The sequence below is a fragment of the Cherax quadricarinatus genome, chromosome 2, assembly GCF_038502225.1.
Source record: "Cherax quadricarinatus isolate ZL_2023a chromosome 2, ASM3850222v1, whole genome shotgun sequence".
Taxonomy (NCBI): domain Eukaryota; kingdom Metazoa; phylum Arthropoda; class Malacostraca; order Decapoda; family Parastacidae; genus Cherax; species Cherax quadricarinatus.
Window position 1 is genome coordinate 18,685,536 of NC_091293.1, and position 26,334 is coordinate 18,711,869.

Consider the following 26,334-nt stretch of genomic DNA (forward strand, 5'->3'; position numbering starts at 1 on the left):
ATACTGTGTCTGTGGTCTTCTTTGCCCTTTCACAATCTTCATGACTTTCCATTTGGCAGGATTAAATTCAAGGAGCCAGTTGCTGGATCAGGCTTGTAGCCTGTCCAGCTTTCTTTGTAGTCGTGCCTGTTCGTCGACTTCTTGATTCTTCTCATTAAATTCACATCCTCTGCAAACTAGGACACTTCTGTTACATCATTCACATATATCAAAAACAGTACAGGTCATAGAACTGACCACTGTGGAACCCCGCTTGTCACAGGTGCCCACTTTGACACCTCATCACGTACCATGACTCGTTGTTGCCTCCCTGTCAGGTATTCTCTTATCCATTGCAGTGCCTTTCCTGTTATGTGTGCCTGATCCTCTAGCTTTTGCATTAACTTCTTGTGAGGAACTGTGTTAAAGGCCTTCTTGCAGTCCAAGAAAATGCAGTCAATCCACCCCTCTCTCTTATTTCTGTCACCTTGTCACAAAACTTCAGTAGGTTTGTGACAAAGGATTTTCCTTGCCTACAACCGTGCTGGTTGTCGATTATACGTTTGTTTCTTTCCAGGTGCTCCACCACTCTCGAACTGATGATCTTCTCCATGACTTTGCATATTATACATGTTAGTGACACAGGTCTGTAGTTCAATGCCTCATGTCTGTCTCCTTTTTTTAAAAATTGGGACTACATTTGCCATCTTCCATACCTCTGGTAGTTGGCCAGTTTCAATGGATGTGTTAAAGATTTTTGTTAGTGGCACATACAGCACCTCTGCTCCCTCTCTAAGGACCCACAGAGAGATGTTGTTTGGTCCCAACACCTTTGAGGTATCAAGTTCACATAGCAGCTTCTTCACCTCCTCCTTGGTTATGTGTACCTCATCCAGCACTTGTTGGTGTACCTTCCTGTTCTGATTTCATGGAGTCCTACCTGATTCCACTGAAAATACTTCTTTAATCTCATGTTGAGCTCCTCACATACCTCTTGGTCGTTTCTTGTGAATTCCCCAACATCTTTCCTCAGTCTGATTACCTGGTCCTTGTTGTTTTCCTCCTGATGTAACTATACAACAGCTTTGGGTCAGACTTGACTTTCGATGCTATGTCATTTTTGTATTGTCGCTGAGCCTCCTTTCTTATCTGTGCATATTCTTTTCTGGCTCTTCGATTGATCTCTTTATTTTCCTGGATCCTTTGTCTTCTGTACCTTTTCCACTCTATAGTGCTCATAGTTTTTGCCTCCCTACACCTTTGTGTGAACCAAGGACTCATTCTTGTCTTCCTATTATTTCTGTTTCCTTTGTGAACAAACCTTTCCTCTGCCTCCATCATTTATTTTACTAGTTTTCCAGCCAGTTCTTTCTCCCACTGAACATCTTGCAGGAAGTTCCTCATGCCTGTGTAGTCCCCCCTATTGAAGTTTGTTTTTTCCCATCCTATTCCTGCTTTGCTCCACATGATCACTAACATCAAGGAGTCTTTCATATATGATATCCTCGATATCCAAAACATACTATATCAATAAAGGGGTAACCCCAAACAGTTGTTATTGTCTCAAGGTGAATACAAGGTCCAGTCTTGCTGGATCATCCTCACCTCTCTCTGGTAGTGTCTCTAACATGTTGATGCATCAGGTTTTCCAGTACCACATCCATCATCTTGGCTCTCCATGTTTTGGGACCTTTATGGGCTCCAGGTTTTTCCACTCAATCTCCTTTTGATTAAATCACTCATAACTAATAACTTTGCTCCCCCCATGTGAGCTCTTCTGGCCACCTTGGCTAGTGTGTCGACCATTGCTCTGTTGCTCTCGTTGTATTCTACTCTTGGCCTCCTGCAGTTCTGTAGTGGGTTGTACATTACTGCAATTACCACCTTATGGTCCTCAGACTGGATTGTTCCTACTAAGTAGTCCCTTTCGCCCTTACCATCCATTCCTTCTATTTCCTCAAATCTCCACTGGTTTTTAATGAGCAGTCCAACTCCTCCCCACTCTATCTTTCCTGAGGATTTGATATCCAGGTGGAAAGATTGCATCTGTTATCATCCTGGTGAGTTTTGTTTCTGTGAGTACTATTATGTCTGGGGATGTCTCCTTGATTCTTCACACTTATTTGTTATTCTGTCTGCATTTGTAAACCACACCTTCAGCTTCTTTTCTAAAACTGTGGTCTGGGGGGTACATTAGTGATGGGGAAGTGGGAGACCTGATAAGGAACTATGAATGGTTGCTGTGGGGGTGGCATTTGTAATGAGGGGGTGGGGGCATTGGATATGGCATGTGTGTTTTGAGTTAGAATGTTTGGTTGTGTTGGGGTTGTCCTAGTTGGGGGGCTTCTGTAGGCAGTTGTATAGGAGGCTGTATTTGATCTTCCTCCTGAGTCTGGGCTCTCCTGTCCATCTCCATCTTCACCTTTCTTTCCTCCTTTCATCTTTATACCATCTCTCTCAGTTTCTGCCTTTCTTCTTGTGTTCTGTCATGGTCAAGATACACCTGGTATGCCGGCATGTCCTTTAGTCTTGCTTTCTCCTGCAGGATCCTGTTACGAGTCAATTCTGCCTTGAAGGTCACTTTCACTGGCCGGGTTCTTCTTCTTCCAAACCTCACTGTTCTCTAAAAATTTGCCAGCTGGGTCATGTCATCTTCTCCTATTGCTTTTATGATGCTTTCAATCACATTTTTCTCCCCTTGTCTTCTTGCTTCGTAAGTTTCCCCTTCAACTTCCTGGAGCCCATAAACAAAGACTGACCTCTCCATTCCATTCTTCCACTGCATATCCCTATGTATCCCCTGATTCGATTTAGTTTCCTCCATTGCAGCTTTCCTTTCTTCAATTTCTTCACTATCTGTTGTCCTTGGGCCCAGTGGCCTGTCATTTTCCCTTCTCAGCTTTCCCTGGGCTCTGCTGTGGTCTGTTAGGGCCTCCACGTATAGCTTAGCTCTTTCATTTTTTACAGTCCCCTTGATTGCTCCTGATGTGATTCTCTCTTTTTCTCAGGTTCCACAATGGTCTGATAGGGCTTCTGCATACAGTTTCACTCCTTCATTCCCTACAGTCCCCTTGTTTGTGACTGAGGTAGCAGTCTCTGATGTCATTCCCAAATTGTTCTTTAGTTCTTTGGCTGTTTCAGATTTTTCAGTTAGTCTTCTAATCTCTCTATCCTAGCCTCTGCTGCTGTGACTTGCATCTCCCACTTCTTGCTTTCTGCATCTATCCTCTCTTCCATTCTCATGTTAAGTTCTTCTAGATTCTTTCCCCACTCATGTTCCCTTTTTTGTGAGCTCTGCTGACCAGTCTTCCTTTACAGACTCATTCTTCAGTCCCCTGGTTTTCCTTTCTGCTCTCTGGCAACCCATTTTTTTTGTTTTGGTTGCCAAAGAATAAAAAACTTAAGTAATTCTGTGTGTTTGTTTTGTGGTGTGTTTGTCCGAGTGTGGGGGGGGGGGGAGGTAGAGGAGGAACCATGCTATTCACAGCAATGACACTGGTCTGTAGTTCAATGCTTCGTGTCTGTCTCCTTTTTTAAGAATTGGGACTACATTTGCAGTCTTCCATACTTCTGGTAGTCGTCCTGTTTCAACAGATGTATTGAAGATAGTTGTTAATGGTACACAAAGCGCTTCTGTTCCTTCTCTTAGGACCCATGCAGAGATGTTATCTGGCCCTGTCGCCTTTGAGGTATCTAGTTTGCTTAACAGCCTCTTCACTTCTTCCTCGGTTGTATGTATTGTGTCCAACACATGATGGTGTACCCCACCTCTCTGCCTTTCTGGAGGCCCTTCTGTCTTCTCTGTGAACACTTCTTTGAATCTCTTGTTGAGCTCCTCACATACTTCACAGTCGTTTTTAGTGACCTTCCCTCCTTCCTTCCTCAGCCTGATTACCTGGTCCTTGACTGTCATTTTCCTCCTGATGTGGCTGTACAACAGTTTTGGGTCAGATTTGGCTTTTGCTGCTATGTCATTCTCATATTGCCTTTGGGCCTCCTGTCTTACCTGTGCATATTCATTTCTGGCTTTGCGACTGGTCTCCTTATTCTCCTGGATCTTTTGCCTTCTATACTTCTTCCATTCCCTAGCACACTTGGTTTTGGCCTCCCTGCACCTTTGGGTGAACCACAGGCTCAACCTGTTTTTTTTTTCATTATTCCTGTTACCCTTGGGTACAAACCTCTCCTCATCTTCCTTGCATATTGTTGTCAGATTCCATCACCTCTTCTACTGACTTCCCTGCCAGTTCTCTGTCCCACTAAACCCTGTTGAGGAAGTTCTTCATGCTTGTGTAGTCCCCTTTCTCGCAGTTTGGCTTCTTTCTTCCAGCCTTTCCTGCTTCCCTCTCCACTTGTAACTACTATGTATCCGAAGCTTAAAATCACATGATCACTAACCCCCAGGGGACTTTCATATGTGATGTCCTCAATATCTGCACTACTCAAGGTGAATACTAGCTCCACTCTCGCTGGTTCATTCTCTTCTCTCTCTCTGGTAGTTTCCCTTATGTGTTGGTATATGAGGTTTTCCAGTACCACCTCCATCATCTTAGCCCTCCACGTTTCTTGGCCCCCATGTGGATCCAAGTTCTCCCAATCGATTTCCTTGTGGTTGATGTCACCCATGAGCACGAGCCCTTTTGGCCGCTTCAGCCAGTGCGTCAACCATCGCTCTATTACTCTCATCATACTCTTGCCTTGGCCTCCTGCTGTTCTGTGGTGGGTTATACATCACAGCAATTACCGCCTTGGGACCTCCAGAATGAAGCGTTAGTACTATATAATCTCTTGCTTCTCCTCTGTCTCCTCTCTCCAGTTCATCAAAATCCCATCAGTTTTTGATCAGCAGTGCCACTCCACCCCCTCTGTTCCTTCTGCCTTTCCTCTATCCCGATGGATAGATGGCATCTGTTATCATCCCTGTGAGCTTGGTTTCTGTGAGGGCTATGATGCCCAGTGATGCCACTTTGACTCTTTCATACCACTCCTCCCACTTATTTGTTATTCCATCAGCGTTGGTGTACCATACCTTCAGTTTTCTCTCCAGCACTGTGTTTTGGGGGGTCTGTGAGGGTGGGGGACCAGGCAGTGTACTGCAAGATTCTACAGCGTAGTGTGGGGTGGGGGCTGTCAGTGTGGATTGTTGTCTGTGTTGGGATAGTGTGATTAGTTGTGGGGTTCTGAGGGTGGTTCTGTGTGTGTTTGCTCTTGTCGCTCTGCCCTGCTCTGGCTATCTTCTGCTGATTCTGTCCTTGTCTCTCCACCTAACTCCTCTCGCTTTTGTGTCCTCTCCCTCACCTGCTGTCATTCTGTTTTTGTTCTGTCTCGGTCTAGGAACACCCTCTTGCATGCTGCCGAATCCTTCAACCGTGGTTTCTCTTGGAGGATCCTGTTCCTGTTCTGAAAATCAGGTACCCAACTATTCTCTGAAAATTTTCAATCTCAGACATTTTCTCTTCACCTATTTCTTTGATGATGTTCTCAATCTCCTGTCTTTCTGCCTGCCATCTTTCAGTGTGTGTCCTTCCCTCACTCTCCTGAAGCCCATGAATAAACATTGACTTTGCCCTCTCCTTCTCCCATTGCCTTTCCCTCTATGTCTCTGGTTCCTGTCTGTACATGGCCATTTTCTCCCTTATGTTTTCCTCTAGCTCTTGGTGGCACGTTCATGTCTCTACATATGACCTGTCCCCCTCACCACCTGCACCCAGCTGCTCTCCAACTTCATTCCGTGGCCCTGCTTAGTGGGCTGATAGGGCTGATAGGACCTTTGTGTAAGTTATGTCTGTGTGTGTGTGTGAGAGAGAGAGGTGGGGGAGAGAATACTAAGAATATGTGTGTGTTTCTGTTTGGTTTTATTTTTTGTGGTAAAAATGGATTGTACAATTATTTCTTTAGAAAAGAATTTTTTTTTTTTTTTTTTTTTTTTTTTTTTTTTTGTGTGTGTGTGTGTGTGTGTGTGTGTGTGTGTGTGTGTGTGTGTGTTACGAATGTATATTGCTATTTGTTGTGCACAATCTGAAGAATTTATTTTTTTCTGACCTTCTTGTTTTTCTGTCCCTTTATGATAGCAATAAATTTTTTGTATGGAACTAAGGGGGTAAATGGAAAAATACATCAAGCCGAGGGGGTTAATGATGGAGGAAAATAACAAAAAGGCACAATACCGTGACTGGAACGATACACAAATAACCCGCACATAAAAGACAGAAGCTTACGACGACGTTTCGGTCCGACTTGGACCATTGACAAAGTCACACTAACAGAGGAGGAGCAGGACGGCTATATATAGGCAGGAAGAGGTGGAGGTAGTAGTAGTGGTAGTAGTAGTAGTAGTAGTAGTACAAGAATTGTATATAATACCGACAGGATGAAATGACACATGCACAACACCCGGGCATCCCCACCGTAGACGTTTCGCCATCCAGCCAGCCACTGGATGGCGAAACGTCCACAACAAAGACAACCAGACGCCGCACATGTGTCTAATTTCATCAGTAGATGTAGTAGAAGAAGAAGAGGTAGTAGTAGTGGTAGTGGTAGAAGTGGGAAATAAGGAAGACGAGCCAGTCAAATACATAGGAAGGGGAGCACTGCAAGAGAGCTAGAAACCCACAGAGGGAGAGCAAGCGCACCGAGGTGCGTGAAAGGGGAAGTGGTGAAATAAAATAAAGAAGGAACAGAAACACGAGACAGGAGAGAGAAAGACAACCAGAGGAGAAAAGGAGAGAGGAAAGGGGAAGAGGAAGAAGAAAAAGAAGAAGAAGAAAAAAGAGGATTCAGGTTAAGTCACGGGTGTTCTGAAGTTTGGAGCATTTTACAATGTAGTGGGAGAGGAAGGCATCTACAGAGACGAAGCCAGGGCTAAGGTTCATACAAGGAAAGTTGTGTATTAGAGAGGATTCAACTAGACGGCGACTGTTCGAGTTGGAAGTAGGGAAGACAGTTTTAGCAGAAGACCAGTCAATAGGATGGCTATGATCTCTGACGTGACAGAAAAGAGCATTGTTAGTGTCGGCAAGCCTAACACTATTTTTGTGCTCCCTAAGTCTGTCAGAAAGAGATCGACCAGTTTCTCCAAAGTATTGAAGAGGACAGGAGGAGCAAGAAATAGAGTAGACATCAGGAACATCTGTAGAGGGAGGAGAGGTATGAACGAGATTAGTGCGAAGAGTGTTAGTCTGGCGGAAGGTAAGCTTGATGTCTAAGGGACGGAGAGAATTGTTGAGATTAGAAAGACCGGAAATGTAGGGAAGGCAGAGGATAGAAGAGTTCCCATGAGTAGAGAGTTTGGGAGAGAAGAAATTGCGTTTAGCACGTGAGAGGGCAGAGTCTATGAAATGGGAAGGGTAGCCAAGACGGGAGAACGAATTATAAAGAGTGGAAATTTCTGCTGGAAGGAACTGAGGATCACAGATGCGGAGGGCACGGAGAAAGAGGGAGATAAGAACACTTTTCTTGACAGGGGAAGCATGATAGGAAAAGTAGTGAATGTACATGCCACTGTGCATAGGTTTACGGTAAACGGAAAAGGAAAAACCTGTATCTGAGCGGTGGACATGGACATCAAGGAAAGGAAGTAAGGAATTAGATTCCCATTCAGCTTTAAACTTAATGGAAGGGGCAAGATTGTTAAGAGATTCAAGAAAAGGTTGGAAGAGACTGGAGTCATGAGGCCACAGAGCAAAGATGTCATCCACATAGCGGAGCCAGAGTGAAGGTTGCACATCGAGGGTAGGAAGAAGAACAGTCTCGAAGTATTCCATGTAAAGATTAGCAAGGACAGGAGAGAGAGGAGAGCCCATAGCGACACCGAAGGTTTGGGAATAATATTTCCCTTGGAAGGAAAAGGAGTTAGAGTCCACACAGAGGCGGATCAGATCAAGAAAGACATCAGTGGGGATAGGGAGATGAAGAAACCCTTCATGGGCCTTCTCTCTAAGGAAATCAAGGACATCATCAAGAGGGACATTGGTGAAGAGGGACTCAACGTCAAGACTAAGCATCTTACAGGTTGGGAGAGAGCGAACCCGTTCAATGAAGTCTTGAGAGTGACGGAGGTGGGCAGGAGAAAAAGTACCAAGAAAGGGAGTGAGGGTTTTGGCCAGCCAAGAAGCAAGAGAATAAGAGACAGAACCTCTAGAGGATATGATAGGACGAAGAGGAATATCAGGTTTATGAGTTTTGGGAAGGCCATAGAAATAGGGAAGAGAGGGACAGATGACACGAAACCGTTGAACAAGGTCAAAGTCAGGAGGACAGAGGTCGGAGAGAGTCCTTAGTTTTTTGTTGAAAGTTCTCTTGATGCGATCAAGAGGGTTGGAAACGAGAGGAGTGTAGGTGCGTGAGTCAGAGAGCAAGACATCAGCTTTACGGAGGTAATCCTCGCGATCAAGGATAACTACCGAATTACCTTTGTCAGAAGATAGTATGACAATGTTAGTGTTAGATTTAAGAGAAGAAAGGGCAAGTTGGTAACGGCGTGGAAGGTGGTGATTCTTGGAAAACAGACTAACAAGAGCAGGAAGGAGAGCACCACGAAAAGTGGACAAGTCAGGAAGATTACGGAAGCGAGATTGACGAAAGGAATCAAAAGAGCTAATCAATGGTCCAAGTCGGACCGAAACGTCGTCGTAAGCTTCTGTCTTTTATGTGCGGGTTATTTGTGTATGGAGGAAAAGTTGAGATTCCTGGTGTAAAGCATCCAGGACGTTGTCAGTGGTCTAGTAGTTAGGTCAGGCAGGAACGACCTGCTCTAAACCCGTGTTGCCCTGGGTTGTGTAACTGATGGATCTCTAGGTGGTTGGCGATCTTGCTTCTTAGGACCCTTTCAAATATTTTTATAATATGGGCGTTAGCGCTATCAGTCCGTAATTCTTTGCTATTGCTTTACTGCCACCTTTGTGGAGTGGAGCTATATCAGTTGTTTTTAGTGATTGTGGGATGACCCCTGTGTCCATGCTCCCTCTCCATAGAATGTTAAGGGCACGTGAAAGGGGCTTTTTGCAGTTCTTGATGAACACGGAGTTCCACGAGTCTGGGCCTGAGGCAGGGTACACTGGCATGCCATTTATTTCCGTTTAGAAGTCATATGGTGTTAGGATAATATCAGAGATGTTTGAGTCGACCAAATTCTGCGTGAAGGTCATAAAAAATAATTTAGGTTGTCGACTCTTAGTCTGGTTAGTGGCTCATTAAGCATCGAGTCATGCTGAGCCTTTAGTAACTCACTCATTTCCTTGCTGCCATCTATGTAAGTCCCATCTCGATTAAGCAGGGGTCCAGTTCTGGATTTTGTTTTCACCTTAGATTTGGCATAAGAAAAAAAAATATTTTGCATTTCTTTCAGTTTCATTAATGGCTTCTAGTTCTTCCTGAGTTTCTTGACGTAAGGTGTGACAACTGTCCACCTGGCAAAGTTTACATTTAGTTTGGTTTACATTTGGTAGTGGTGATTTAATGTCCAGGAATATTGGTAAATCAGCCGGAGCCGGAGAATAGTGACATCCAAGAGTCACGATAACTCAGTTACTGTAGAACTACATTTAGTTAGTTTCAGTTTAATAACTTTATTAAGCACTCCATTCCCAGCCTGTGGGTGGTGCTACACTTGGCTTATGGCTGATGTGAAAATTCCATAATTATGATAAAACTACTCATTATCTCTATACTAATAAAAGCATACGTTCAACACCGGCACAAATTGATATTTCTTGTTATTTGGGAAGATATTAGCATAAGTAAAATGCATTTATTTTCGGACGTTGACCACGTCAGATGCTCGTGGCTAATCACATCAACATAAAGACGAATCGAATGTTAAAGAAGGCTTTCCAGTCCCGTATCTACCGCTGGCTGAATAAGAAAAAGATGTCATTAGCCCTTAAACCTCCAGCAACAACATGAAGTCAATTTGCGTCAGGTTGGGTTAGGTTACATTAGGTTAGGTTATGTTTCTTACATTTCCACAACATAAAAAAAAAATTATGACAAAACCAACCTATCAGACAGTTTTAGGAATAAATTATGTCCAAACTCAACACAACGATCAGCTCTCCATAATTACCTTACACTAAGGTCAGATTACTCAGACTTAACAGGAGCACTGGTAGTCAGTTTTCAGACACTAGAGGCAGGCACTGTCACGGCAGGTTCTTGGAACATTGTCACGGCAGGTTCTTGGAACATTGTCACGGCAGGTTCTTGGAACATTATCACGGCAGGTTCTTGGAACATTGTCATGGCAGGTTCTTGGAACGTTGTCACGGCAGATTCTTGGAACATTGTCACGGCAGGTTCTTGGAACATTGTCATGGCAGGTTCTTGGAACGTTGTCACGGCAGATTCTTGGAACATTGTCACGGCAGGTTCTTGGAACATTGTCATGGCAGGTTCTTGGAACGTTGTCACGGCAGATTCTTGGAACATTGTCACGGCAGGTTCTTGGAACATTGTCATGGCAGGTTCTTGGAACGTTGTCACGGCAGGTTCTTGGAACATTGTCACGGCAGGTTCTTGGAACATTGTCACGGCAGGTTCTTGAAACATTGTCACGGCAGGTTCTTGGAACATTGTCACGGCAGGTTCTTCGAACATTGTCACGGCAGGTTCTTGAAACATTGTCACGGCCGGTTCTTGGAACATTGTCATGGCAGGTTCTTGGAACGTTGTCACGGCAGGTTCTTGGAACATTGTCACGGCAGGTTCTTGGAACATTGTCACGGCAGGTTCTTGGAACATTGCCACGGCAGGTTCTTGAAACACTGTCACGGCAGGTTCTTGCAACATTGTCACGGCAGGTTCTTGGAACATTGTCACGGCAGGTTCTTGGAACATTGTCACGGCAGGTTCTTGGAACATTGTCACGGCAGGTTCTTCGAACATTGTCACGGCAGGTTCTTGGAACATTGTCACGGCAGGTTCTTGGAACATTGTCACGGCAGGTTTTTCGAACATTGTCACGGCAGGTTCTTGGAACATTGTCACGGCAGGTTCTTGGAACATTGTCACGGCAGGTTCTTGAAACATTGTCACGGCCGGTTCTTGGAACATTGTCATGGCAGGTTCTTGGAATGTTGTCACGGCAGGTTCTTGGAACATTGTCACTGCAGGTTCTTGGAACATTGTCACGGCAGGTTCTTGGAACATTGCCACGGCAGGTTCTTGACACATTGTCACGGCAGGTTCTTGCAACATTGTCACGGCAGGTTCTTGGAACATTGTCACGGCAGGTTCTTGGAACATTGTCACGGCAGGTTCTTGGAACATTGTCACGGCAGGTTCTTCGAACATTGTCAGGCAGGTTCTTGCAACATTGTCACGGCAGGTTCTTGGAACATTGTCACGGCAGGTTCTTGGAACATTGTCACGGCAGGTTCTTGGAACATTGCCACGGCAGGTTCTTGGAACATTGTCACGGCAGGTTCTTGGAACCTTGTCACGGCAGGTTCTTGGAACATTGTCACGGCAGGTTCTTGGAACACTGTCACGGCAGGTTCTTCGAACATTGTCACGGCAGGTTCTTGGAACATTGTCACGGCAGGTTCTTGGAACATTGTCACGGCAGGTTCTTGGAACATTGTCACGGCAGGTTCTTGGAACATTGTCACGGCAGGTTCTTGGAACATTGTCACGGCAGGTTCTTGGAACATTGTCACGGCAGGTTCTTGGAACATTGTCACGGCAGGTTCTTCGAACATTGTCACGGCAGGTTCTTGGAACATTGTCACGGCAGGTTCTTGGAACATTGTCACGGCAGGTTCTTGGAACATTGTCACGGCAGGTTCTTGGAACATTGTCACGGCAGGTTCTTGGAACATTGTCACGGCAGGTTCTTGGAACATTGTCACGGCAGGTTCTTGGAACATTGTCACGGCAGGTTCTTGGAACATTGTCACGGCAGGTTCTTGGAACATTGTCACGGCAGGTTCTTCGAACATTGTCACGGCAGGTTCTTGCAACATTTCAATCACTGCTGTTTCTCCCTCAGTTTCTTTCTTCTCACCGCTGCAGTCACTTTCCTATCAGTTCTTGGGTAGGACGCCACAGCACTGGTGCCAAGTGAAACCCTTGATGGATGCCAACTGGACCCAGAGCCAGATCCTCAGCCTTGCTATACCCTTCAGGTGAGTGCCAGATGACAACTAAGTGAGTGTTGAGTGCAGCGTAAGTGTTGCATGATCTGTGAATGTTGAATTCAAATTCCAAGGTTGAATGATCTGTGAATGTTGAATTCAAATTCCAAGGTTGAATGATCTGTGAATGTTGTATTCAAATTCCAAGGTTGAATGATCTGTGAATGTTGAATTCAAATTCCAAGGTTGAATGATCTGTGAATGTTGAATTCAAATTCCAAGGCTGAATGATCTGTGAATGTTGAATTCAAATTCCAAGGCTGAATGATCTGTGAATGTTGAATTCAAATTCCAAGGCTGAATGATCTGTGAATGTTGAATTCAAATTCCAAGGCTGAATGATCTGTGAATGTTGAATTCAAATTCCAAGGCTGAATGATCTGTGAATGTTGAATTCAAATTTCAAGGCTGAATGATCTGTGAATGTTGAATTCAAATTCCAAGGTTGAATGATCTGTGAATGTTGTATTCAAATTCCAAGGTTGAATGATCTGTGAATGTTGAATTCAAATTCCAAGGTTGAATGATCTGTGAATGTTGAATTCAAATTCCAAGGCTGAATGATCTGTGAATGTTGAATTCAAATTCCAAGGCTGAATGATCTGTGAATGTTGAATTCAAATTCCAAGGCTGAATGATCTGTGAATGTTGAATTCAAATTCCAAGGCTGAATGATCTGTGAATGTTGAATTCAAATTCCAAGGCTGAATGATCTGTGAATGTTGAATTCAAATTTCAAGGCTGAATGATCTGTGAATGTTGAATTCAAATTCCAAGGTTGAATGATCTGTGAATGTTGTATTCAAATTCCAAGGTTGAATGATCTGTGAATGTTGAATTCAAATTCCAAGGTTGAATGATCTGTGAATGTTGAATTCAAATTCCAAGGCTGAATGATCTGTGAATGTTGAATTCAAATTCCAAGGCTGAATGATCTGTGAATGTTGAATTCAAATTCCAAGGCTGAATGATCTGTGAATGTTGAATTCAAATTCCAAGGCTGAATGATCTGTGAATGTTGAATTCAAATTCCAAGGCTGAATGATCTGTGAATGTTGAATTCAAATTCCAAGGCTGAATGATCTGTGAATGTTGAATTCAAATTTCAAGGCTGAATGATCTGTGAATGTTGAATTCAAATTCCAAGGTTGAATGATCTGTGAATGTTGTATTCAAATTCCAAGGTTGAATGATCTGTGAATGTTGAATTCAAATTCCAAGGTTGAATGATCTGTGAATGTTGAATTCAAATTCCAAGGCTGAATGATCTGTGAATGTTGAATTCAAATTCCAAGGCTGAATGATCTGTGAATGTTGAATTCAAATTCCAAGGCTGAATGATCTGTGAATGTTGAATTCAAATTCCAAGGTTGAATGATCTGTGAATGTTGAATTCAAATTCCAAGGCTGAATGATCTGTGAATGTTGAATTCAAACTTCAAGGCTGAATGATCTGTGAATGTTGAATTCAAATTCCAAGGCTGAATGATCTGTGAATGTTGAATTCAAATTCCAAGGCTGAATGATCTGTGAATGTTGAATTCAAATTCCAAGGCTGAATGATCTGTGAATGTTGAATTCAAATTCCAAGGCTGAATGATCTGTGAATGTTGAATTCAAATTCCAAGGCTGAATGATCTGTGAATGTTGAATTCAAATTCCAAGGCTGAATGATCTGTGAATGTTGAATTCAAATTCCAAGGCTGAATGATCTGTGAATGTTGAATTCAAATTCCAAGCCTGAATGATCTGTGAATGTTGAATTCAAATTTCAAGGCTGAATGATCTGTGAATGTTGAATTCAAATTCCAAGGTTGAATGATCTGTGAATGTTGTATTCAAATTCCAAGGTTGAATGATCTGTGAATGTTAAATTCAAATTCCAAGGTTGAATGATCTGTGAATGTTGAATTCAAATTCCAAGGCTGAATGATCTGTGAATGTTGAATTCAAATTCCAAGGCTGAATGATCTGTGAATGTTGAATTTAAATTCCAAGGCTGAATGATCTGTCAATGTTGAATTCAAATTCCAAGGCTGAATGATCTGTGAATGTTGAATTCAAATTCCAAGGCTGAATGATCTGTGAATGTTGAATTCAAATTCCAAGGTTGAATGATCTGTGAATGTTGAATTCAAATTCCAAGGCTGAATGATCTGTGAATGTTGAATTCAAATTCCAAGGCTGAATGATCTGTGAATGTTGAATTCAAATTCCAAGGCAGAATGATCTGTGAATGTTGAATTCAAATTCCAAGGTTGAATGATCTGTGAATGTTGAATTCAAATTCCAAGGCTGAATGATCGGTGAATGTTGAATTCAAATTCCAAGGTTGAATGATCTGTGAATGTTGAATTCAAATTCCAAGGCTGAATGATCTGTGAATGTTGAATTCAAATTCCAAGGCTGAATGATCTGTGAATGTTGAATTCAAATTCCAAGGCTGAATGATCTGTGAATGTTGAATTCAAATTCCAAGGTTGAATGATATGTGAATGTTGAATTCAAATTCCAAGGCTGAATGATCTGTGAATGTTGAATTCAAATTCCAAGGCTGAATGATCTGTGAATGTTGAATTCATATTCCAAGGTTGAATGATCTGTGAATGTTGAATTCAAATTCCAAGGTTGAATGATCTGTGAATGTTGAATTCAAATTCCATGGCTGAATGATCTGTGAATGTTGAATTCAAATTCCAAGGTTGAATGATCTGTGAATGTTGAATTCAAATTCCAAGGTTGAATTATCTGTGAATGTTGAATTCAAATTCCAAGGTTGAATGATCTGTGAATGTTGAATTCAAATTCCAAGGTTGAATGATCTGTGAATGTTGAATTCAAATTCCAAGGCTGAATGATCTGTGAATGTTGAATTCAAATTCCAAGGTTGAATGATCTGTGAATGTTGAATTCAAATTCCAAGGTTGAATGATCTGTGAATGTTGAATTCAAATTCCAAGGTTGAATGATCTGTGAATGTTGAATTCAAATTCCAAGGTTGAGTGATCTGTGAATGTTGAATTCAAATTCCAAGGTTGAATGATCTGTGAATGTTGAATTCAAATTCCAAGGTTGAATGATCTGTGAATGTTGAATTCAAATTCCAAGGCTGAATGATCTGTGAATGTTGAATTCAAATTCCAAGGTTGAATGATCTGTGAATGTTGAATTCAAATTCCAAGGCTGAATGATCTGTGAATGTTGAATTCAAATTCCAAGGCTGAATGATCTGTGAATGTTGAATTCAAATTCCAAGGTTGAATGATCTGTGAATGTTGAATTCAAATTCCAAGGTTGAATGATCTGTGAATGTTGAATTCAAATTCCAAGGCTGAATGATCTGTGAATGTTGAATTCAAATTCCAAGGCTGAATGATCTGTGAATGTTGAATTCAAATTCCAAGGCTGAATGATCTGTGAATGTTGAATTCAAATTCCAAGGCTGAATGACCTGTGAATGTTGAATTCAAATTCCAAGGCTGAATGATCTGTGAATGTTGAATTCAAATTCCAAGGTTGAATGATCTGTGAATGTTGAATTCAAATTCCAAGGTTGAATGATCTGTGAATGTTGAATTCAAATTCCAAGGCTGAATGATCTGTGAATGTTGAATTCAAATTCCAAGGTTGAATGATCTGTGAATGTTGAATTCAAATTCCAAGGCTGAATGATCTGTGAATGTTGAATTCAAATTCCAAGGCTGAATGATCTGTGAATGTTGAATTCAAATTCCAAGGTTGAATGATCTGTGAATGTTGAATTCAAATTCCAAGGCTGAATGATCTGTGAATGTTGAGTTCAAATTCCAAGGCTGAATGATCTGTGAATGTTGAATTCAAATTCCAAGGCTGAATGATCTGTGAATGTTGAATTCAAATTCCAAGGTTGAATGATCTGTGAATGTTGAATTCAAATTACAAGGTTGAATGATCTGTGAATGTTGAATTCAAATTCCAAGGCTGAATGATCTGTGAATGTTGAATTCAAATTCCAAGGTTGAATGATCTGTGAATGTTGAATTCAAATTCCAAGGCTGAATGATCTGTGAATGTTGAATTCAAATTCCAAGGCTGAATGATCTGTGAATGTTGAATTCAAATTCCAAGGCTGAATGATCTGTGAATGTTGAATTCAAATTCCAAGGCTGAATGATCTGTGAATGTTGAATTCAAATTCCAAGGTTGAATGATCTGTGAATGTTGAATTCAAATTCCAAGGTTGAATGATCTGTGAATGTTGAATTCAAATTCCAAGGCTGAATGATCTGTGAATGTTGAATTCAAATTCCAAAGTTGAATGATCTGTGAATGTTGAATTCAAATTCCAAGGTTGAATGATCTGTGAATGTTGAATTCAAATTATAAGGTTGAATGATCTGTGAATGTTGAATTCAAATTCCAAGGCTGAATGATCTGTGAATGTTGAATTCAAATTCCAAGGCTGAATGATCTGTGAATGTTGAATTCAAATTCCAAGGCTGAATGATCTGTGAATGTTGAATTCAAATTCCAAGGCTGAATGATCTGTGAATGTTGAATTCAAATTCCAAGGTTGAATGATCTGTGAATGTTGAATTCAAATTCCAAGGCTGAATGATCTGTGAATGTTGAATTCAAATTCCAAGGTTGAATGATCTGTGAATGTTGAATTCAAATTCCAAGGCTGAATGATCTGTGAATGTTGAATTCAAATTCCAAGGCTGAATGATCTGTGAATGTTGAATTCAAATTCCAAGGCTGAATGATCTGTGAATGTTGAATTCAAATTCCAAGGCTGAATGATCTGTGAATGTTGAATTCAAATTCCAAGGCTGAATGATCTGTGAATGTTGAATTCAAATTCCAAGGCTGAATGGAAATAAGTCACTTTGATATTATAGGTTACACTAAGTCATTTACACTATGTATGATAACTGTAATTATGTGTACTTGTGGCTTAATATATTTAGTAACGATGGGCGAGTGTTGAACACTGAGCGTTGAACACTGGCCGTTGAACACTGAGCGTTGAACACTGAGCGTTGAACACTGGGCGTTGAATACTGGGCGTTGAATACTGGGCGTTGAACACTGGGCGTTGAACACTGAGCGTTGAACACTGGGCGTTGAATACTGGGCGTTGAACACTGAGCGTTGAACACTGAGCGTTGAATACTGGGCGTTGAATACTGGGCGTTGAACACTGAGCGTTGAACACTGAGCGTTGAACACTGGGCGTTGAACACTGAGCGTTGAACACTGAGCGTTGAACACTGAGCGTTGAACACTGGGCGTTGAATACTGGGCGTTGAACACTGAGCGTTGAACACTGAGCGTTGAACACTGAGCGTTGAACACTGAGCGTTGAACACTGAGCGTTGAACACTGAGCGTTCAACACTGGGCGTTGAATACTGGGCGTTGAACACTGAGCGTTGAACACTGGGCGTTGAATACTGGGCGTTGAATACTGGGCGTTGAACACTGAGCGTTGAACACCGAGCGTTGAACACTGGGCGTTGAATACTGGGCGTTGAATACTGGGCGTTGAACACTGGGCGTTGTATACTGGGCGTTGAATACTGGGCGTTGAACACTGAGCGTTGAATACTGGGCGTTGAACACTGGGCGTTGAATACTGGGCGTTGAACACTGGGCGTTGAATACTGGGCGTTGAACACTGGGCGTCGAATACTGGGCGTTGTATACTGGGCGTTGAACACTGGGCGTTGAACACTGAGCGTTGAACACTGGGCGTTGAACACTGGGCGTTGAATACTGGGCGTTGAACACTGGGCGTTGAATACTGGGCGTTGAACACTGGGCGTTGAATACTGGGCGTTGTATACTGGGCGTTGAACACTGGGCGTTGAACACTGAGCGTTGAACACTGGGCGTTGAACACTGGGCGTTGAATACTGGGCGTTGAACACTGAGCGTTTAATACTGGACGTTGAACACTGGGCGTTGAATGCTGGGCGTTGTATAGTAGGCGTTGAACACTGGGCGTTGAACACTGAGCGTTGAACACTGGGCGTTGAACACTGGGCGTTGAATACTGGGCGTTGAACACTGGGCGTTGAATACTGGGCGTTGAACACTGGGCGTTGAATACTGGGCGTTGAACACTGGGCGTTGAATACTGGGCGTTGAACACTGGGTGTTGAACACTGGGCGTTGAATACTGGGCGTTGAACACTAGGCGTTGAATACTGTTCCTTGAGCACTGGGCGTTGAATACTGGGCGTTGTATACTGGGCGTTGAACACTGGGCGTTGAACACTGAGCGTTGAACACTGGGAGTTGAATACTGGGCGTTGAACACTGGGAGTTGAATACTGGGCGTTGAACACTGGGCGTTGAATACTGGGCGTTGAATACTGGGCGTTGAACACTGGGCGTTGAACACTGGGCGTTGAATACTGGGCGTTAAACACTGGGCGTTGAATACTGGCCGTTGAACACTGGGCGTTGAATACTGGGCGTTGAACACTGGGCTTTGAACACTGGGCGTTGAACACTGGGCGTTGAATACTGGGCGTTGAAAACTGGGCGTTGAATACTGGGCGTTGAACACTGGGCATTGAATACTGGGCGTTAAACACTGGGCGTTGAATACTGGGCGTTGAATACTGGGCGTTGAACACTGAGCGTTGAACACTGATCGTTGAATACTGGGCGTTGAACACTGGGCGTTGAATACTGGGCGTTGAACACTGGGCGTTGAACACAGGGCGTTGAACACTGGGCGTTGAATACTGGGCGTTGAACAATGGGCGTTGAATACTGGGTGTTGAACACTGGGCGTTGAATACTGGGCGTTGAATACTGGGCGTTCAACACTGGCCGTTGAACACTGGGCGTTGAATACTGGGCGTTAAACACTGGGCGTTGAATACTGGCCGTTGAACACTGGGCGTTGAATACTGGGCGTTGAACACTGGGCTTTGAACACTGGGCGTTGAACACTGGGCGTTGAATACTGGGCGTTGAATACTGGTCGTTGAACACTGGGCGTTGAACACTGGGCGTTGAATACTGTGCGTTAAACACTGGGCGTTGAATACTGGCCGTTGAACACTGGGCGTTGAATACTGGGCGTTGAACACTGGGCGTTGAACACTGGGCGTTGAACACTGGGCGTTGAATACTGGGCGTTGAACACTGGGCGTTGAACACTGGGCGTTGAACACTGAACGTTGAAAACTGGGCTTTGAACACTGGGCGTTGAATACTGGGCGTTGAATAATGGGCGTTGAATACTGGGCTTTGAACACTGGGCGTTGAACACTGGGCGTTGAACACTGGGCGCTGAATACTGGGCGTTGAATACTGGGCGTTGAACACTGCGCGTTGAACACTGGGCGTTGAACACTGGGCGTTGAATACTGGGCGTTGAACACTGGGCGTTGAACACTGGGCGTTGAATACTGGGCGTTGAATACTGGGCGTTAAACACTGGGCGTTGAACACTGGGCGTTGAACACTGGGCGTTGAACACTGGGCGTTGAACACTGGGCGTTGAATACTGGGCGTTGAACACTGGGCGTTGAATACTTGGCGTTGAATACTGGGCGTTGAATACTGGGCGTTGAATACTGGGCGTTGAACACTAGGCGTTGAATACTGGGCGTTGAACACTGGGCGTTGAATACTGGGCGTTGAATACTGGGCGTTGAACACTGGGTGTTGAACACTGGGCGTTGAACACTGGGCGTTGAATACTGGGCGTTGAATACTGGGCGTTGAACACTGGGCGTTGAACACTGAGCGTTGAATACTGAGTGTTGAGTACTGGGCGTTGAACACTGGGCGTTGTATACTGAGTGTTGAGTACTGGGCGTTGAATACTGAGCGTTGAATGCTGGGCGTTGAATACTGGGCGTTGAATACTGGGTGTTGAATACTGGGCGTTTAACACTGGGCGTTGAATACTGGGCGTTGAACACTGGGCGTTGAACACTGGGCGTTGAATACTGAGTGTTGAGTACTGGACGTTGAACACTGGGCGTTGAATACTGGGCGTTGCACACTGGGCGTTGAACACTGGGCGTTGAATACTGAGTGTTGAGTACTGGGCGTTCAATACTGAGCGTTGAATGCTGGGCGTTGAATACTGGGCGTTGAATACTGGGCGTTGAATACTGGGCGTTGAACACTGGGCGTTGAATACTGGGCGTTGAACACTGGGCGTTGAATACTGAGTGTTGAGTACTGGGCGTTGAACACTGGGCGTTGAATACTGAGTGTTGAGTACTGGGCGTTGAATACTGAGCGTTGAATGCTGGGCGTTAAATACTGGGCGTTGAATACTGGGCGTTGAATACTGGGCGTTGAGTACTGGGCGTTGAGTACTGGGCGTTGAATACTGAGTGTTGAATACTGGGCGTTGAGTACTGGGCGTTTAATACTGAGTGTTGAGTACTGGGCGTTGAATAATAAGTGTTGAATACTGGGCGTTGAATACTGAGCGTTGAATGCTGGGCGTTGAATACTGGACTTTGATTACTGGGCGTTGAATACTGGGCGATGAACACTGGGCGTTGAATACTGGGCGTTGAATACTGGACGTTGAATACTGGGCGTTGAATACTGGGCGTTGAATACTGTGCGTTGAATACTGAGCGTTGAATACTGGACGTTGAATACTGAGCGTTGAATACTGGGCGTTGAATACTGGGCGTTGAATACTTAGCATTGAATACTGGGCGTTGAATACTGAGCGTTGAATACTGGGCGTTGAATACTGAGCGTTGAATACTGAGTGTTGAATACTGGGCGTTGAATACTGGGCGTTGAATACTTAGCGTTGAATACTGGGCGTTGAATACTGAGCGTTGAATACTGGACGTTGAATAATGAGTGTTGAATACTGAGTGATTAATACTGAGTGATGTATACTGAGTGTTTAATACTGAGTGTTTAATACTGAGTGTTTAATACTGAGTGATGTATACTGAGTGTTTAATACTGAGTGATTAATACTGAGTGTTTAATACTGAGTGTTTAATACTGAGTGTTTAATACTGAGTGTTGAATACTGAGTGTTTAATACTGAGTGTTGAATACTGAGTGTTGAATACTGAATGTTTAATACTGAGTGTTTAATACTGAGTGTTTAATACTGAGTGTTGAATACTGAGTGTTGAATACTGAGTGTTTAATACTGAGTGATTAATACTGAGTGTTGAATACTGAGTGTTTAATACTGAGTGTTTAATACTGAGTGTTTAATACTGAGTGTTTAATACTAAGTGTTTAATACTGAGTGATGTATACTGAGTGTTTAATACTGAGTGTTTAATACTGAGTGTTGAATACTGAGTGTTTAATACTAAGTGTTTAATACTGAGTGATGTATACTGAGTGTTTAATACTGAGTGTTTAATACTGAGTGTTTAATACTGAGTGTTTAATACTGAGTGTTTAATACTGAGTGTTGAATACTGAGTGATGTATACTGAGTGTTGAATACTGAGTGTTTAATACTGAGTGTTGAATACTGAGTGTTTAATACTGAGTGTTTAATACTGAGTGTTTAATACTGAGTGATGTATACTGAGTGTTGAATACTGAGTGATTAATACTGAGTGTTTAATACTGAGTGTTTAATACTGAGTGTTTAATACTGAGTGTTTAATACTGAGTGTTTAATACTGAGTGATGTATACTGAGTGTTGAATACTGAGTGTTTAATACTGAGTGTTGAATACTGAGTGTTTAATACTGAGTGTTTAATACTGAGTGTTTAATACTGAGTGTTTAATACTGAGTGTTTAATACTGAGTGTTTAATACTGAGTGTTTAATACTGAGTGTTTAATACTGAGTGTTTAATACTGAGTGTTGAATACTGAGTGTTTAATACTGAGTGTTTAATACTGAGTGTTTAATACTGAGTGATGTATACTGAGTGTTGAATACTGAGTGTTTAATACTGAGTGTTCAATACTGAGTGTTGAATACTGAGTGTTCAATACTGAGTGTTGAATACTGAGTGTTTAATACTGAGTGTTGAATACTGAGTGTTTAATACTGAGTGTTCAATACTGAGTGTTGAATACTGAGTGATGTATACTGAGTGTTGAATACTGAGTGATTAATACTGAGTGTTGAATACTGAGTGTTTAATACTGAGTGTTTAATACTGAGTGTTTAATACTGAGTGTTTAATACTGAGTGATGTATACTGAGTGTTGAATACTGAGTGTTTAATACTGAGTGTTTAATACTGAGTGTTTAATACTGAGTGTTTAATACTGAGTGTTTAATACTTAGTGTTTAATACTGAGAGTTTAATACTGAGTGTTTAATACTGAGTGTTTAATACTTTGTGTTGAATACTGAGTGTTTAATACTGAGTGTTTAATACTGAGTGTTTAATACTGAGTGTTGAATACTGAGTGTTTAATACTGAGTGTTTAATACTGAGTGTTTAATACTGAGTGTTGAATACTGAGTGTTTAATACTGAGTGTTTAATACTGAGTGTTGAATACTGAGTGTTTAATACTGAGTGTTTAATACTGAGTGTTGAATACTGAGTGTTGAATACTGAGTGTTTAATACTGAGTGTTGAATACTGAGTGTTTAATACTGAGTGTTTAATACTGAGTGTTTAATACTGAGTGTTGAATACTGAGTGTTTAATACTGAGTGTTGAATACTGAGTGTTTAATACTGAGTGTTTAATACTGAGTGTTTAATACTGAGTGTTGAATACTGAGTGTTTAATACTGAGTGTTGAATACTGAGTGTTTAATACTGAGTGTTTAATACTGAGTGTTTAATACTGAGTGTTGAATACTGAGTGTTTAATACTGAGTGTTTAATACTGAGTGTTTAATACTGAGTGTTGAATACTGAGTGTTTAATACTGAGTGTTTAGTACTGAGTGTTGAATACTGAGTGTTTAATACTGAGTGTTTAATACTGAGTGTTGAATACTGAGTGTTGAATACTGAGTGTTTAATACTGAGTGTTTAATACTGAGTGTTTAATACTGAGTGTTTAATACTGAGTGTTTAATACTGAGTGTTTAATACTGAGTGTTTAATACTGAGTGTTTAATACTGAGTGTTTAATACTGAGTGTTGAATACTGAGTGTTTAATACTAAGTGTTTAATACTGAGTGTTTAATACTGAGTGTTGAATACTGAGTGTTTAATACTGAGTGTTTAATACTGAGTGTTTAATACTGAGTGTTGAATACTGAGTGTTTAATACTGAGTGTTTAATACTGAGTGTTTAATACTGAGTGTTTAATACTGAGTGTTGAATACTGAGTGTTTAATACTGAGTGTTTAATACTGAGTGTTTAATACTGAGTGTTTAATACTGAGTGTTTAATACTGAGTGATGTATACTGAGTGTTGAATACTGAGTGATGTATACTGAGTGTTTAATACTGAGTGTTTAATACTGAGTGTTTAATACTGAGTGTTTAATACTGAGTGTTTAATACTGAGTGTTTAATACTGAGTGTTGAATACTTAGTGTTTAATACTGAGTGTTTAATACTGAGTGATGTATACTGAGTGTTGAATACTGAGTGATGTATACTGAGTGTTTAATACTGAGAGTTTAATACTGAGTGTTTAATACTGAGTGTTGAATACTGAGTGTTTAATACTGAGTGTTTAATACTGAGTGTTGAATAATGAGTGTTGAATACTGAGTGTTTAATACTGAGTGTTGAATACTGAGTGATGTATACTGAGTGTTTAATACTGAGTGTTTAATACTGAGTGTTTAATACTGAGTGTTGAATACTGAGTGATGTATACTGAGTGTTTAATACTGAGTGTTTAATACTGAGTGTTGAATACTTAGTGTTGAATACTGAGTGTTGAATACTGAATGTTGAATACTGAGTGTTGAATACTGAGTGTTGAATACTGAGTGTTGAATACTGAGTGTTGAATACTGAGTGTTGAATACTGAATGTTGAATATTGAATGTGGAATACTGAGTGTTGAATACTGAGTGTTGAATACTGAGTGTTGAATACTGAATGTAGAATACTGAAAGTTGAATACTGAGTGTTGAATACTGAGTGTTGAATACTGAATGTTGAATACTGAGTGTTGAATACTGAGTGTTGAATACTGATTGTTGAATATTGAATGTGGAATACTGAGTGTTGAATACTGAGTGTTGAATACTGAGTGTTTAATACTGAGTGTTGAATACTGAGTGTTTAATACTGAGTGTTTAATACTGAGTGTTTAATACTGAGTGTTGAATACTGAGTGTTTAACACTGAGTGTTGAATACTGAGTGTTTAATACTGAGTGTTGAATACTGAGTGTTTAATACTGAGTGTTTAATACTGAGTGTTTAATACTGAGTGTTGAATACTGAGTGTTTAATACTGAGTGTTGAATACTGAGTGTTTAATACTGAGTGTTTAATACTGAGTGTTTAATACTGAGTGTTGAATACTGAGTGTTTAATACTGAGTGTTTAATACTGAGTGTTTAATACTGAGTGTTGAATACTGAGTGTTTAATACTGAGTGTTTAATACTGAGTGTTTAATACTGAGTGTTTAATACTGAGTGTTTAATACAGAGTGTTGAATACTGAGTGTTTAATACTGAGTGTTTGAATACTTAGTTTTTAATACTGAGTGTTTAATACTGAGTGTTTAATACTGAGTGTTTAATACTGAGTGTTTAATACTGAGTGTTTAATACTGAGTGTTTAATACTGAGTGTTGAATACTGAGTGTTTAATACTGAGTGTTTAATACTGAGTGTTTAATACTGAGTGTTTAATACTGAGTGTTTAATACTGAGTGTTTAATACTGAGTGTTTAATACTGAGTGTTTAATACTGAGTGTTTAATACTGAGTGTTTAATACTGAGTGTTTAATACTGAGTGTTTAATACTGAGTGTTTAATACTGAGTGTTGAATACTGAGTGTTGAATACTGAGTGTTGAATACTGAGTGTTTAATACTGAGTGTTTAATACTGAGTGTTTAATACTGAGTGTTTAATACTGAGTGTTTAATACTGAGTGTTTAATACTGAGTGTTGAATACTGAGTGTTTAATACTGAGTTTAATTTGAATACTGAGTGTTTAATACTGAGTGTTGAATAGTGAGTGTTGAATACTGAGTGTTTAATACTGAGTGTTGAATACCGAGTGTTTAATACTGAGTGTTGAATACTGAGTGTTGAATACTGAGTGTTGAATACTGAGTGTTGAATACTGAGTGTTGAATACTGAGTGTTTAATACTGAGTGATTTATACTGAGTGTTTAATACTGAGTGATGTATACTGAGTGTTGAATACTGAGTGTTTAATACTGAGTGTTGAATACTGAGTGATGTATACTGAGTGTTGAATACTGAGTGTTTAATACTGAGTGTTTAATACTGAGTGTTGAATACTGAGTGTTGAATACTGAGTGTTGAATACTGTGTGTTGAATACTGAGTGTTGAATACTGAGTGTTGAATACTGAGTGTTTAATACTGAGTGATTAATACTGAGTGTTGAATACGGAGTGTTTAATACTGAGTGATGAATACTGAGTGTTGAATACTGAGTGTTTAATACTGAGTGTTTAATACTGAGTGTTGAATACTGAGTGTTTAATACTGACTGATGTATACTGAGTGTTGAATACTGAGTGTTGAATACTGAATGTTGAATACTGAGTGTTGAATACTGAGTGTTGAATACTGAGTGTTGAATAGTGTTGAACTGAGTGTTGAATACTGAGTGAATACTTGAATACTGAGTGTTGAATACTGAATGTTGAATATTTAATACTGATGAATACTGAGTGTTGAATACTGAGTGATGTATACTGAGTGTTGAATACTGAGTGTTGAATACTGAGTGTTGAATACTGTTTAATACTGATGTTGAATACTGAGTGTTGAATACTTGAATACTGAGTGTTGAATACTGAATACTGAGTGTTGAATACTGAGTGTTGAATACTGAGTGTTGAATACTGAGTGTTGAATACTGAGTGTGTTGAATACTGAGTGTTGAATACTGAGTGTTGAATACTGAGTGTTGAATACTGAGTGTTGAATACTGAGTGTTTAATACTGAGTGTTGAATACTGTTTATACTGAGTGTTGAATACTGAGTGTTGAATACTGAGTGTTTAATACTTGAATACTGAGTGTTGAATACTGAGTGTTTAATACTTGAGTGTTGAATACTGAGTGTTGAAGTGTTGAACTGAGTGTTTAATACTGAGTGTTGAATACTGAGTGT

General features: G+C 41.0%; 1 protein-coding gene across 1 annotated transcript in view; it reads left to right on the top strand.

The window, feature by feature from the left end:
• LOC128688152 (organic cation transporter protein) overlaps positions 1–26,334 on the top strand; it is a 655,980-nt gene that overhangs the window by 198,802 nt on the left and 430,844 nt on the right. Inside the window, exon 4 of the mRNA XM_070087495.1 lies at positions 11,969–12,104. Within this exon, the coding sequence (XP_069943596.1) occupies positions 11,969–12,104 (136 nt within the window). The remainder of the gene's footprint in view (positions 1–11,968; positions 12,105–26,334) is intronic.